At 45.2% G+C, this 15,449-nt stretch overlaps 1 protein-coding gene across 1 annotated transcript in view; it reads right to left on the bottom strand.

The window, feature by feature from the left end:
- LOC132391949 (zinc metalloproteinase-disintegrin-like crotastatin) overlaps positions 1-15,449 on the bottom strand; it is a 94,306-nt gene that overhangs the window by 22,941 nt on the left and 55,916 nt on the right. The window contains exons 15-20 of the mRNA XM_059965759.1: positions 13,425-13,524; positions 11,589-11,751; positions 8,804-8,872; positions 7,921-7,993; positions 4,234-4,336; positions 2,810-2,903 (exon numbers count right to left, since the gene is read on the bottom strand). Of these exons, the coding sequence (XP_059821742.1) occupies positions 2,810-2,903; positions 4,234-4,336; positions 7,921-7,993; positions 8,804-8,872; positions 11,589-11,751; positions 13,425-13,524 (602 nt within the window). The remainder of the gene's footprint in view (positions 1-2,809; positions 2,904-4,233; positions 4,337-7,920; positions 7,994-8,803; positions 8,873-11,588; positions 11,752-13,424; positions 13,525-15,449) is intronic.

The raw sequence follows: 15,449 nt of genomic DNA, 5'->3' as shown, positions 1-15,449 counted from the left end.
TCCCGCAGGGTCAATAAAACCTAGTAGATGTGCACACAGGTATACAGTTGTGTAAATCCACGTGCTTTTTAGCTGAGACAATAAAACTGCTTGTCAGTAAATACAGATTCTCTCTGTGCCTAACTGATCGTTATTACTAGGGGGTAATCCTTGGGTACCAAAATGTTTGTTGTGATGTGTCTAGTGTGGTAATGCAGTGGGTAGAGCTTGTCACTCTCACTTTCAGCATCCACTATTGGCAAGCAGTCTTGTGAAAAGGAGAGTTGAATGTGTAAGTCTCTCCCTGCCAGTACACAGCCTCTCCAAAAGCAAGCCTCATTTAGAGCCTCCTCACAGGTGACACATGGAAACTGAAGCTACACACACAAAATACTGGTGGAACGCAGCGGGACAGGCAGCATCTATAGGAAGAAGTACAGGCCCTTCAGCCCTCCATGTTGTGCCGACCCATATAATCCTTAAAAAAAAGTACTAAACCCACACTACCCCATAACACTCCATTTTTCTTTCATCCACGTGCCAGTCCAAGAGGCTCTTAAATACCCCTAACGTTTTAGCCTCCACCACCATCCCTGGCAAGTCATTCCAGGCACTCACAACCCTCTGTGTAAAAAACTTACCCCTGATGACTCCCCTATACTTCCCTCCCTTAATTTTGTACATATGCCCTCTGGTGTTTGCTATTGGTGCCCTGGGAAACAGGTACTGACTATCCACCCTATTTATGCCTCTCATAATCTTGTAGACCTCTATCAAGTCCCCTCTCATTCTTCTACACTCCAAAGAGAAAAGTCCCAGCTCTGCTAACCTTGCTTCATATGACTTGTTCACCAAACCAGGCAACATCCTGGTAAATCTCCTCTGCACCCTCTCCATAGCTTCCACATCCTTCCTATAATGAGGTGACCAGAATTTAACACAATACTGTTGTGGTGAACTACATATACCTGTCTGGACACACCCCCTGCTGACTGCTCCTGTGGCTCCTCCCACAGACCCCTGTATAAAGTCGATCAAGGCCTGAGCCCGGCCTCTCAGTCTCCAGGATGTAGTATGGTGGTCACTCACTGCTTGTTCCTTCTTCCAATCAATAAAAGCCGATATCTCGCCTTTACGTCTCAGAGTGAGTTATTGATGGTGCATCAACTGTAAGTGCGGTCTCACCAGAGATTTGTAGAGTTGCAACATGACCTCTCTACTGTTGAACTCAATCCCCCTGTTAATGAAGCTTACCAACCCATAGGCCTTCTTAACAGGTCTGGCCCCTGCACACATAGCACACAGGCCCACTGGTGTGTGGACATGCCACGGCTATGGGCAAATAGCCCCACTGCCTTGTGGGCAGCCTCAGGAGATGCGAAGGCTGCGGATTAAACCTAGACAGCAACTCCAGAGTGGAGCCCCTAAGGCGGATGGATACCACTGAACCATCCTTCCGGCAGCTCCTGCAGCTGAGCTGGTGCCAAACACACTGCTTCATAAGGTTTCCTTTGGGCTACACTGGTGAGACAGAGAGGGGGATCTCGATGACTGGGCATCTCAGGATCTCCATACCTTCCGCCCAGGCTTGTGATGGTTATCATCACCCGTTGTCCTTCGAGACAGCGGATGCCAACCAATCCTTGTCTCACCATGCTTCATTCACTATTATTTCTTCTCTGCTTATTCATTATTTTTAAAATTTAATTATATATGTATACATTTCTTACTGTAATTTTATTATGTATTGCACTGCTGATTTTGATTCTGATTCCAAGTCCTCCAAAGCAAAGTTTAGGGCAGAAATATCATGTAACGTGTGTCAGAGCATGGAATTCCACTGGGTTAAAGAGATGCACTCAGATTGGAGAGAACAGTTACAGAAACCACTAAGGGAACTGTGAATCAGAATTTAAAACCAAAGAACAGGTTTGGCTGGAAGGGATTGAGATTATACATAATTCCCCTGGATACAGTAGAAGAAAGGCAGAATACAGAAAGCAATTTTGCTTAGTTCTTCTTCAAATGGGGACTTCTCTGAATAAAATGTCCAAACCTGATTTACTGGGAAAGTTACCCATCTCCCAAGTTTCAAACTTTAATCACTTTATAACCACATTGGTTGGGGGCTGGAAAGATATAAAATCCAATAGATCTTAGGCAGCCGGAATCCTTCTCGGAGAAGGTCTTTTCTCAGGAGGAAGTGGGGTTTGAAGCCAGTTCAGGGAAGTTCCAGTATTCCATATCTAATCATTTAGAATTGCCAATAGTTCAGTACCTTATCCACCGGATTCTGTTTCCCACAGGCCATTTGAAATCCCCAGGATCATGTTCCCCACACTCTATTTAAATTCCCTGTTTCCACATTCTCTTTAAGTTCTTTAGGACCCGGTTTTCAAACTCCCTTTAAGTTTCCCAAACTCTCCTCAAATTCTCCAGGACCCTGTGTGTTACATTCTCTTTAAACCATTGGGGCCATGTTTCCAATGCTTCATTTAACCTTTCCAGATTCACCAGAAAATTTATTATATGACTGTGTAATATGCACAAAAATGTAAATTAAAAGTGAATTGGAGTATTACCAGTGTGTGTCCAGAAAAATTGCTATTCTAGCATCATTAAAGTTGCAAGGGTGCTGGATTAAATTACTGGAGTTTTACTGTAATTGTGCAACTTTAAAAACTTTTTTTCAGATTTGGAAAAGCTCAAATATAGATATTTGAAATAATTGTTCCCACGTTATAATAGTTTCCTAGAATATCAATTCATCATTGTGACCACTTCAGTATAAGAACATTTTACATCAAAATGAAGAAGTGAAAGGACTTGCCTTAGGGTTGCTGATCCTTTGCATTTGTGGGGTTGCAGGAGTGCTCCCTGCAAAGACTGGGTTTATGACTCCAGACGTCTGAGGTGGCTGGGTCCTAAGGGGGGAAGCAAATGGTTACAAGCTCGAGTCATCACTTCAGACTTCAGATATCATCAGCAGAGGCTGCAGCATTCTTGTCACAGCTCGCCAAGACGTTAGATATCAATTCTCATTTGCTGATAAAAGTAGAACAAAACAAGCAAGGTCTTGAAGCAAGCACAAGAGTAGCCACATTTCATGGGATTGTGGAAATAGCTGCTTTTCGGGGCAGTTTTCACATGAATCTTGGAAAAGGTGAAAATCAGGAAAGTGTCATGAACAGAAGCATTGGCACTCACACGGGATGGCTGGGATGGCTCTAGGTAACGCACAGCAACGGAAGTCAGAATATCTCCTGGTAGTCTCAGAAAGGAACTGGAAATAACTTGATGAATGGTGGAGGCCTGTCACTGAATAGTGGGAAATTATATCAATGGAGACACCAGAGACTGTAGTCATCTTAAGCAGGGTAGAGTGAGTCACTCCTTCCTGGTTTTCCAAAAACTATCACCATTCCATGCCATGCTGTTTGAAGTGGGGTGGGACTTAGGATTGCCTTTCGATCCCACCAGCTCTCACCTCCAATTCTGCCATGGACGGAAACCTGGCTGTGAAAGGAGAGTTGAGCTTGGGGCTAGCAACCCCATCCCATAAAATCCCAGTGCTACAGAAACACCAACAGAAGCTTGAAGACCTCATTCCAGAGAGAGGAAGGATCTTTGCCCTGGTGAAAGCAGAAGCCACAAGGCCAATTAGCCTTCTATTGGCCCAGGACAGAAGACTCCAGCAAGCTGCTGTTGATGGCCAATGCCTCAGTAGACTGATGGGCTGAAGAAGGAGATCTTTCATCTCCAACTACCTCACTGAGAAGTGGAGAGGTGTAAGTGTGTGGTTAGGGTTCAACGAGGCTGTGGAAGACATAGCACCCCCAATCATGAATCAAATGAAGAATTAAATCCCAGAGCTTGTAAAACATTCTGGCAGAGTGCTGAATGTGTTGTCAAAGTAGGAAATATTGCAGCCATGGTCATCCATTTTAGTGACATAGAATGAGGGATAAAAATGGCTTTGGGTATGAGAACCTCTCTGTTACATCCACCTGAAAAGGCAGATGGGCCTCACCTTAAAACCAACTTCTCCAGTGGTGCAGCACTCCCTCAGCATTGGGGTGTCAGTGTGGACCTGGACCTATGTCCTGGAGTGACACTTGAATCTATGAGGTCCTGAATCAGAAGTGAGGAGGGTGCGACACCATGAGCCACAGTTGACTGCCTAAGTTTCCAAGTTCAACATCTGGTTGTGACCAAGGTGGACAAAGGTCATAACCCTTCTCGAATGTCACTCACCGTGGCAGAGGTCTGCTCTTTCTTGTGCACTTCTTATATATGATGCATCCTACTCCAACCATGACGATGATTAACACCAGGATTGAAATAATGACAATTATTGCTGCAGTGTTTTAAAGAAAAACAGGTTAAATTCATGACACATGACAGGAAAAGACTAGATTAGTTTAGATTGCCACACCAGATTAGATAACCATAAGGTTATTTCCCAGAGGCATGGGTTCACTACAACTGAGTAATGCAAAGCAAGTCTCCAACAACTGGCCGGAGACTTCCAATGAGATTCGAGGACTGGTGAGCAAATAAAATCAAATAAGATCAATAGAAGAAAATTCAGGAAATGCTCAGCAGATCAGGCAGCACCTTTGGTGAGAAAAACAGAGGCAAAATTTCAGGTTGAAGAATCTTCATTTGCTTCCCTTCCCACAGATGAGGCCTGCCATGTTGAGCATTTAAACAGTTCCAGCGTAAAACATAGAACACTACAGCAAGTACAGGTCTTTTGGTCCATGATATTGTGCGGACCTTATAACCTATTCTAAGAGTAATCTAACTCCTCCCTCCTACATAATCTTCCATTTTTCTGTTATCGACCATGTGCCCGCCTAAGAGTTTATTATGTCCTTAGTGCATCTGCCTCTCCCGCAGGGCATTCCATGGACCCACCACTCTTTGTGCAAAGAACTTACCTCTGATATCCCCTGCTATACGTCCTCCAATCACCTTAAAATTATGTCCCCTCTTATTAGCCATTTCTGTCATGGGAACAGCCTCTGATTAGTCTGAGGTCATGCCCAATCGTGATAACCAAAATATGGGCAATTCAAACAGAATGATGTTGTGGCGACCCATTTCCTGGCACATCCGAACTGGCTCACAATTAGCCAGCTTTCCGGCTAAGGGAGATAGCCTACGGGGGTTTGCGAGCACAGAGCTTTGGAGCCTCTGCGCCACGGGGGCGGGGGGGGGGGCAGGTTGAGGGAGGCTTAAAAGTGAGGCTGAGGATTTTGAATAAAGTTTTTCCTTCGACTGCAGTTACCGACTCTGTGTCGTAATTTTAGCGCTGCATGTAGCACACCGCTACAATGTCATGAAATATCATTACAGTTTGGGATTCAGGATAATTTACATATTGAGGAGATTTAAGTTACAGCCAATTCGTTCTATTGGCCACAGTGAATTCTGTCTTGGCAAATCACTTTCATTGGTTGTAGTGACCAAACCAAAACAATTTCTGCTTCCAGTGAACCTACGGATTTGTTATACTTGCACGACGTGTCCTCACTCCAATAATTATTGCTCCAAAAGTTGAGGATATGTATTTGATCCTTTATTGACAATTAGCAAACATACAATCTTGAAGCAATGAAACCCAATTGTAAGCTAAGCAAAATGGAGTGTTATTGAGAGCTCAGCAAAAGATATGACATCCGTCAATCCCCAGCTAACACAATCTGTAGAAAAAAGCATGAAGATGTAACTTATTCTCTTCACCTTTGAGAACTATCCACTCATGAGACTAGTTACCATAATAACAGACGACAATGCAGGTGGAGAGCAGATGTGTGGTTCCTGCATTGGTTATTTGCAATGTTTGTGACCTCTACATACCTTACCTTGTTCCTACAGCATCACAAAAACACGCTTTAAATTACACTTCTTTAAACATGTCAGAAGACTGGTGAATAGCGAATGTTTAAGTATTGCTTGTGCTTTCAGAAAGTTCAGAGCAATTAACCTAACACTGCATGAAAGCTTTAGGGAGCGAGCTTCAAAGATTTATCTGGCTGCAAGGTTTTTTGGTTCTCAGCTTAAATACAAAAGGGCAGGATGTCTGTGCTAAGTCAGTTCAACGGGGGCTATTCATACTTGAATGGGGGAATGCAAGCAGGGTGCCTTCCAGCTCTGAACTGAGAAAAATATTGGCATTTCCTGTAATTTTAACATGCCAGACATCAATATTAATGTCACAATAATGCTTTAGACATGACTGCAGGGAAGCATCTTACAGGCCAACAGGAAACAATCTGCTGGAGGAACTCAGCAGGTCGAGCAGCATCTGTGTGAGGAAAGAAGCTGTTGATTTGACCCGCTGGGTTCCTCCAGAACATTGATAATTGCTGCAGGATCTAGCATTTGCAGTCTATTAAGGCTCCATCTTACAGGTGTATTGGTTATATTGGTTAAGCTACCCTCGACTGCTGGTGGAGCTGCAGTACAACCTTGCAGTGTGAAGCAGAGAGGCAATGCTCAGAGGGTGTGTTCAACAGTTGAGTGAGGAACAAAATGTTTCCCACAGCTGTGTATCAAGCAGAACTCAAGTCTTCCTTGAGCTGTTTAGAGACTTCTTGGCCACAACATGGGCAGAGTCATGGAGTGTTACAACATAGATATGGACTCTGGCAAATTTCAACAGGCGCACGATGGAGAGCATTCTGACAACTTGCATCAGCACCTGCTAGGGAGACTCCGAAGCATTGAAAGAGGCTGCAGAGGGACGTAAACTCAGCCCACAACATCACGGGCACAGCCCTCCACGTCATCGAGGACATCCTCAAGAGGCAGTGTCGCAGGAAGGTGGCGCTCACCACCCAGGACTTGCCCTCTACCTACTGCAGCTTGTTCCCATCCAGCATCATACTGCTGAATCATCCATGAACCCACAAACACAACCTCACTAATCCCCTTTTGCACTGTTTATTTTTATTGTAAAAGTAATTTTCCATGGCTAGCTCTGTATTGCTGCCACAAGACAACAAATTTCACGACAAACAGTACTGTGCAAAGGTCTTAGACACGTACGGTATATATAGCTCGGGTGCCTAAGACTTCTGCACAGTACTGTATATCAGTGGTAATAAACCTAATTCTGATTCTACTTCAGCATTGCCAGTTATTGCGAGACTTTGAGTCCTGCATATTATGGGCATTCTGCCACTGTTAACATAGAAGTTTAGCTTCTTTCCCACAGGATTTGGCTGGAATTACGGACTGAGGCTTACTAGCTGTGTCCAGCCGCTCCCTGGAGCTAACAAACAAGGGAAAATGTCTATTGCCACAACCTGCTGTAATGCTGGCCCTTGAGTGTCTTGGAATAGTGAATCACTTCAGCAGTACATTACTCTGACTGCATGGCTGGGCCCGGAAATTCATCCATGGCTCTCCTTGTCTGATGGAGCAGGGTCCCGATTTTACTCGTGGTTCAGCAACAATTTGGATTAACAATCTGCTGGAGGAATTCAGTGGGCCGACCAGCATCTTTCAGGGGGAGGGGCGTTGGTGTAAAGGGACCACCGATGCTGTGGGTTGAAATCCTGCACCGCAGTCCTGATGCGGAAGCTGTCAGCGTTCCCTTTCCACCACGGATGCTTCTCGACCCACTAAGTTCCACCAGCAGATTTGTTGCTCCAAGTTTCAGAATCTGTGGCATCTTGTGTCTCTAAGACTTATTGCACTTGGCCGGTTGGTAAAGCTCAGTTGTGATCCCACAGTTGAAGAACATTTAGAAATCACTCTCAAAGTGACACTTAGAAAGACCTCTTGACTCTCCAACTGCCTCCACTCCTTATTATCTTGGAAATCACTGAGGATGCCTGCAGAAAGGGACTTGAATTACTAAGCCCAATGGGGAAACCAACACTTTTGACCAATGACTGACTGTTTCTTGTGGAGCTGTTATGGTCTTACCGGCTGTAGGGAGGAAGCTGTTCTGTTCTGTGTATCCCTCCTCAAACTGGCACTGGTCCAGGTGATTACAGCTCTGAGAGATTGAAGAGAAAGATGCAATGAGGAGTCCAACACTGAGTGACTGTTGAATGCTTCACGTAGAGGGTATTCCCGGAAACTGCGATGTTTCTCTCACCTCCATCTGACCCTTAAGTGCTACAGTGATAATATGTGAAATTGGTTTATTATATAGTACTGTGCAAACACGAAGGGCCGGAGGAACTCAGAAGGTCTGGCTGTATCGATGGAGGGAAATAAAGAGTCGATGTTCTGGGCTGAGACCCTTGAACAGGACTGGAAGAGAAAGGAGAAGAAGCCACAATGAGAAAGTGGGGACAGGGGGGCGGGGTGGGGGTGTGCATAAGCTGGCAGATGATAGGTGAAACCAGCAAGGGGAAGATGGGTTGAGGTAAGAAGCTGGGAGGTGATAGGTAGAAGAGGTGAAGGATTGATAAGAAGAAATTTGATAGGACAGGACAGTGGATCTGTGGACATAGTCTTGCTAAACTGAGATAATGGTAAAGGATATGCAAGTCGGTTCAAGAACTGAGTGGCTGAGGGGTGTGGGATGAGTGTAAACAGTTGTATTGTGGACATGACCTTTCTCTATCCTATGTGATTCTATGATTTATATTTAGTTTCTTGAAACATGATCGGTCCTGGGGAGACATGTCAGCACAGGGTACCACAGCTGAGCTGAGGTGAGGTGTCTAACTCTGTGTTCATTGTTCAGAGGGAAGGTAAACCCTTGTCACTACTCTGAAATAGGCAGAACAAGAAGAACCTTGGAAAAAGGAGAGAGGAGAGCAGGCACAGCTGTGCCTAGGTGAGGTGGTGACCTTACCGCGTGCGGGGGACACTTGTTGGAGCAGTTGTTGACTCTGACTTCGACGCATTCTGCATTCAAACACATCTATGGAGAGGGAGCAGAGTTACAATCAGCACTTTGGATATTAAGGGGGCGCGAGTTCGCTCACCAGTAACCTGTGTTGATTTGGAGAGAAAGTGGGCATGTGAAGTCTGGTAGAAGTGAACCAGATTGCCTATTTGTGGGTTCACTCAGTGCACAGAACAACTGGGTAAGTTGCCTAACTCTATGTGGTATTTATGCGTATTTTATTCCATATCTGTACATCTGACATTAGATGTTAATGAGATCATAAGATACAGAAGCAGAATTAGACCATTTGGCCCATTGAATCTGCTCTGCTGTTCCATCGTGGTTGATTCATATTCCCTCTCAAACCCATTCTCCTACCTTCTCCCAGTAAACTTTGACACTCATATTAATCAAGAAACTATCGACTTCTGCTTGCAATATACCCAATGACTTCGCCTCCATAGCTGTCTGTAGCAATGAATTCCATAGATTCACCACCCTCTGGCTAAAAGATTCTGCCTTATCTCTGTGGTAAAGGGAGGTCCCTCTATTTTGACACTGTTATTTTTTCTAATTGCTGAGTGATGCTTTTATTTTGTTGCATATCTTGCCAACACACCACAGCAAATTCCTAACATATATAAATGCATATGGTGAATAAAGTTGATCCCTGACCTTTGATCCTTAACACCAATAGTTGAGGCAGGAACAATAACAAAGGATAATATAGGATACTTGGATGGATAACATGAATAGAAATGGTATAGAGGGAAATGGGTCAAATGCCAGCAAATGGGGTGGACACAATGGTCAGCAAGGATGAGCTGGGCCTCATTTCTTTATTTCTCTACAATCATCTCCCCCATATCATGTGACCTAAACATACCCACAATCTGCTTTGTCTATTCAATCCACTAAAGAAAGCTTCTGTCTGGAAGGGTATTATTTCTTGCTGAACCAACGTCAACAATCAGTTCCAGAAGGCACTGTCCAAATTGTAGAATTTATCAGCCTCAGCTCCGAAGCTGTACAAGACTCCCTGCTGGAGCATGGCTGTTTCTCACTCAGCGGATGTTAGGGGCTGGTGGCAATTTTCCTCACAGTCCCGGCCTCAGTGGGCAGTTGCCCTCTGTGCCACTGGTACTGGGGCAGCCAATGGGGCCTGGATGAGGAGTGAGTACAGCGATGGGGAGTGGAGTTCTCCTGGAGGGTGGTGGAAGTTCTGACACAGGACATGGTTTCCCTTGGCGTGGGTGGCAGGAAGATACCAGGTAAGGGTGTGAGTGCCCTCTGCAAACGGCAACGCTTTTGGGACCTAAGCATAGCGCAGCCACGCAGCTGGTAGAGCTACTACCCTGCAACACCAGAGACCCAGTTTCGATCCTGACCTCGGGTGCTGTCCCTGCGGAGTTCGCACACTCTCCCTGCGATGGGGTGGGCTTCCTTCAGGTTCTCCCGTTTCTTCCCACAAATCAGGTTAAATGGGCACTGTAATTTGCCTCCAGCATGGAGGTGAACACCGGCGTGATGGGGGTGTAGGAAAGTGGGGTTTATATTGGATTGTTGGAGGCTGAGCGAGCTGGGGCTTTTCTCTTTGCAGCGACAGAGGATGAGAAGCAACTTGATAGAGTGCGATAAGATTTTGATTTGCACAAAAGATGCTGACTTTGAGACAGTTCCTTTCTTTTACCAGGAGAACAATGGCCAAAATCAGAGGACATCCACTTAAAGTGAGTGGAGGAAAGTTTCAGTGGCATGTCAGAGGTAGGTATTTTACACAGGGAGTGCTGGATGCCTGAAGAACACTGCCAGGGCTGGCCGTAGAGGTTGATACATTGGGGGAATTTTAAGCAACTCCTAGATAGGCCCATGGATACAAGGAAAGTGGAGTGTAATGGGCTGTGTAGGAGGGAAGGGGAGGTTGATTATATAGGTCAGTACAACATCCTGGGCTGAAGGGCCTGTGTTGTTCAGTGTTCTTCAGTGTAGATGGCCGACTGATGGTTAGCACTCTGGGACATTCCATCTTGTATCACTCTGGCATTCTACAGCAAATGATGGCCCTCCCAGCTGTAAGACGGTGAATTGTGTTTATTCCCACTTAGATGGTAGAGCTTTCCTTGCTAATGCCAACCTGGCTCAGCCAGGCAGGGGCAGTCCACAACTGAGCCGAGGCTGCTGAGAAGGAAGTTGACCTGACGGTGCATCCACGAGCTTGCACACGTTCCCAGGCAAACCCCAGTGTCAGGAAGCTTGTCCCATGGGCTGAGTGGCCTCTTCTTTGGCCTGCAAAAGTTCTGCACACAAGGAACAGAAAGCAATGGCATTGCAAGGTAAAGCCACAGACCAGAAACTCAAACGCTGTGGCTCCTGAGAAAGGAAAGGAACAAACATTGGGTCCGGGACCAAAATCGTAGCCCACCTCCCAACTCTGCGTTGCGGGTATGGGGCAGCATGGTGGTATGGTGGTTAGCACAATGCTTTACAGTACCAATGGCCCAGGTTCATTTCCTACCACTGTCTGTAAGCAATTTCTACATCGTCCCAGTGACCCCATGGATTTCCTCCGGGTGCTCTGGTTTCCTCCCATAGTCCATACATGCACCGGTTGGCAGGCTAGTTGGTCTTTGTAAATAGTCCCGCGATTAGGCTAGATTTATGTTGGGGGTGTGGCTTTAAGGGTCTATTCTTCACTGTATCTCAATAAATAACTAACTCTTCGCATCTTATTTCACATTCATTTTAGTACCTTGTTGGTTCCACACTTTATTCCATCTTGCACCAGTCCTGGGTTAACTCCAGCTTTGTCTATGAAGGAGCGGCATTCATCTCTTCCTAACGTTAGAGTATTGTAGCCATAACGCAGTGTCATCTCCCCACCGGTACAGTATAGCTGCCCACACATTATGTCTCTGTGGAGGCAGGAGAATGTGTTAGGTACAGCGGACAGAGACCACCCAACCATTGCCTCAATTGTTCTCAAGATCAAGTTTAATGGACATTCAACAAGTGTACAGCTAAACAAAACAGTGTTCATTCTGGGCCAAAGTGCAAAGCACAATACATATAGTCACACACAGCAGACAGACATATAGTTACGACTGCACGTACAGTCACAAAATAATATTAGCGCAAGTCACAAAATGCTGGAGGAACTCAGCAGGTCAGGCAGCATCTAGGGAATGGAATAAAGAGTCAATGTTTCGGGCTGAGATCCTGCATCAGGACTGGAAATGAAAGTGGAAGAAGCCAGAATAAGAAGATGGGGGAAGGGGAAGGAGCACAAGCTGGCAGGTGATCGGTGAAGCCAGGTGGGTGGGGGAAGGGGTTTGAAGTGAGAAGCTGGGAGGTGATAGGTTGGAAAGATAAAGGGCTGAATAAGAAGGAATCTGATAGGAGGACGGGTGGACCATGGGACTAAGGGACACCAAGGGCAGGTGATGGTCAAGTGATGGGAAGAAAAAAGATAAGAGGGGAGCCAGGGTGGGGAATGAAAGAAAAGGGAAGAGAGAGGTGATTGGTGTTTAAACTTGTTTCCAATAGAGGGGTGTTGTTGGGTTTAAATTAGTAACTATGAAGCAATCTGTGAGTAGTGTATATATGATGGCGAGGGAGTGGGAATGACTGGAAGAATTGGACCAGCCTATGATTGAATGGCAGAACAGACTTGATGGGCCGAATGGCCTACTTCTGCTCCTTTGTCTTAAGGTCTTATGGTTGTAGAAGCTGCAGGAAGCCAAAGAGAGCCCCGTGTCACCTTGAAGAGGTGGTGTCTCAAGAAGGCTGCATCCATCACTGACAATCCTCACCATCTAGGATACAGTCTCTTCTCATTACTACCATTGGGGAGAAGGTGCAGGAGCCTGAAGACTCACACTCAATAATTCAGAAATAGCTTCTACAGTCAGATTTATGAATGGTCCATGAAGCCATGTACACCACCTTCTTATTTCTTTTGTTTTACATTTTTTTATTGCTGCAAGTTATAGTAATTGTATGTCGTTTCACTGTACTGCTACCATAAAACAGCTCATTTCAATAAGTGAAAATAAATCTGATTCTACATGTAATCAGCTCAACCTCCTGCCTATCTAACTCCCAGAGACATTCCTCATCTTTGTCACTAAGGATACAAAAGTGATGTGATGGACATGTGTAGTTCTCATTATTAATCTTGACTTAATGCTAGGTTGCTAGATATCTACGTACTTCCCATAAACACAACAGACTATTCAGCTCCGAAGCATCAGCCCTGTTTTCCCCACCACAGATCATCAATGGTGGAAAAATCACTGGGAAGTTGATGGACCTGCGGGAGAGACTAGATTACAGGGAAATAAGGGAGGGAAGTAATAATTCTCTGAGGGATAGCATCAACATAATGGGCTGAAAGGTGCCCTCCTATGGTATAATAATATGTAAAATAATTAACATATTGTCATCAACAATTCCAGTTCATGCACTTTTATTATACAGAGGACTGGGGAAATTGTGCGATATGCAGTATATTGAGCAGCCATCTAGTGAGTATGGGGAGGGAGGGAGAGTAAATACTATAAATGACTGATTCACTACTGACACTCACTTAGCTTTGCAGGGTTGGTATGTGGTTGTCTTCTTACAGTAACCGTGCTGAGCACCGGCTGTATTGCTTTGAAAACATCGACTGACTCCTTGCCGAGCATCTGATAGAAAAGAACGAAATATTTGCAGGATTAACCATGGCATAAAGTACATTGTCAAAATCAAGGTCAAAATTGAGTTTATTGGCATGTGCACAGTTACACACAAATTTTACAGGAAGTAACACAAATAGAATAAAAATGATCCATTTTGTACTGCATTGTTGATCAAAATGGAATTTGGACAACAATCGGGTCTCCATGTTATTCACCATGAGGATGAAGGTAGTGGTGGAAGAGGTTTGGGAGTCTGATAGTCTTCAAAACTACTGAAACAGATAACCTAGCAACTATTGTAGCACCAATTACAGGAGCTTTGGCAGACAACTTGTTTGAGCCATCTTCCCTGAGCACACCCGTGACTATCCAGCAAAAGAGCTTCACTGGCCACATGTTAATTTCAACAGGAAAAGAAGTTTATTTCATCTTTTGCAAGTCCAGCTGGATCTGTCCATAACACATAGGTACATAGTATTCAACTCATCTCGTAAAGGACCTCCCACACCCTCAACATCTTAAATTAATAATACTGGGAACACAAAGATCCTTTAATTCATTTGACCCTCACCATATATTAGAACAAAGATCTCTGTAGCACTGTATTGCCCCTCATTTCATTCAACTAATATCTTGCTTTCAGGTGCAAGGATCATTTGCTAGGAACCAGAATAACTCAGCTGACTTAAGCAGAATATTTGTGATATACTGTATATGTGAAATCTGATTCAATAGGAACGGCCAAAAAGTTATGGGATAAAAAACAAAGTTAAAACAGACATGCGTACTGTATCTCTCTCTTTCACTCTCTCTCTCTCCCTCCCCATGATGATGATGTCCACTCCTTTAACGGTGAGATCTTTGATGACTATACAGTTCTATCCTGGACCCACAAGTTCTATTGCAGGTGGGCCATGTATATGTGGTAGTGATGGCAACCATGGCTGCATTTCTCCTGGCTCTCTTCTGCTGTCTTCTGGTTGTTCTTTCCATCTCCAGAATACGAACCCCGTCCCTACACAGCTGTCGCCAAGTGTTACGGTCAGCAGCAACATCCTCCAGGTCCTCGGGTCTGATCTTGCAGTTCCTTAAAGCATTCTTCATCTGATCCTTATAGCGTTTCTTCGGCCCTGCAGCTGAGCGTCAACCTTGATGTAGCTGGCCGTACAACACTCTGCGGGGTAGCCGACATGGGGGCATCCTTATCACGTGCCCCAGCCACTGCAGCTGATGCTGGGTGATACTTCTGCAGTTGGTCTTTACAAGTATTTCAGTGTGAGGCACCCGCTCACGCCAGGGAATTCCCAGGATGCGCTGAAGGCAGCTTATGTGGAAGTGCTCCAAGGTCTTGATGTGACGGCTGTAGGTTACCCAAGCTTCACAGCTATAAAGGAGGGTGGTGACACAGACCGCTTAGTGTACAGTGACCTTTGTGGAGGGACGAAGGCTCCTGTTCTGAAAGACTCTAAGCCAAAGTCTCCCAAAGGCAGCTGATGCCTGTTTAATGAGGCTCTGGATGCTGTCACTATCCTCAGAGAGAATGCTCCCCAGGTATTTGACAGGTGTTACTACTGACAGCTTTTCATCACCAACAGTGAAGGCAGGTAGGGTGGGTGGGACACTGGTACTCCATTGGCAACCACTTCTGTCTTGTTGGTATTGACAGTCAGCCCCATCCTGCTGTACGCTCTCACTGCCACAGCAAGGACAATCTGAAGATCCTCTGGAGCATGGGCCACAGGAGCACAGTCATCTGCATACTGCAGCTCCAGGACCCATTCTCTGTGGAGTTTGGTGGTTGCGTGGAGCCTTCTGATGTTAAAGAGTTTGCTGTCTAATCTGACATCCACTGCCACACCGTTGCTGTCTTCAGTCTCGTTGTGGAGAAGCTTGTTAACACACAGGAGGAAGATGTTAAAGAGCATTGGCGC

Source organism: Hypanus sabinus, chromosome 1 (assembly GCF_030144855.1).
Source record: "Hypanus sabinus isolate sHypSab1 chromosome 1, sHypSab1.hap1, whole genome shotgun sequence".
In the NCBI taxonomy this organism is placed as follows: Eukaryota; Metazoa; Chordata; class Chondrichthyes; order Myliobatiformes; family Dasyatidae; genus Hypanus; species Hypanus sabinus.
Note: the sequence above shows the minus strand (reverse complement) of the source record. Positions and strands in the feature narration are given on the sequence as shown.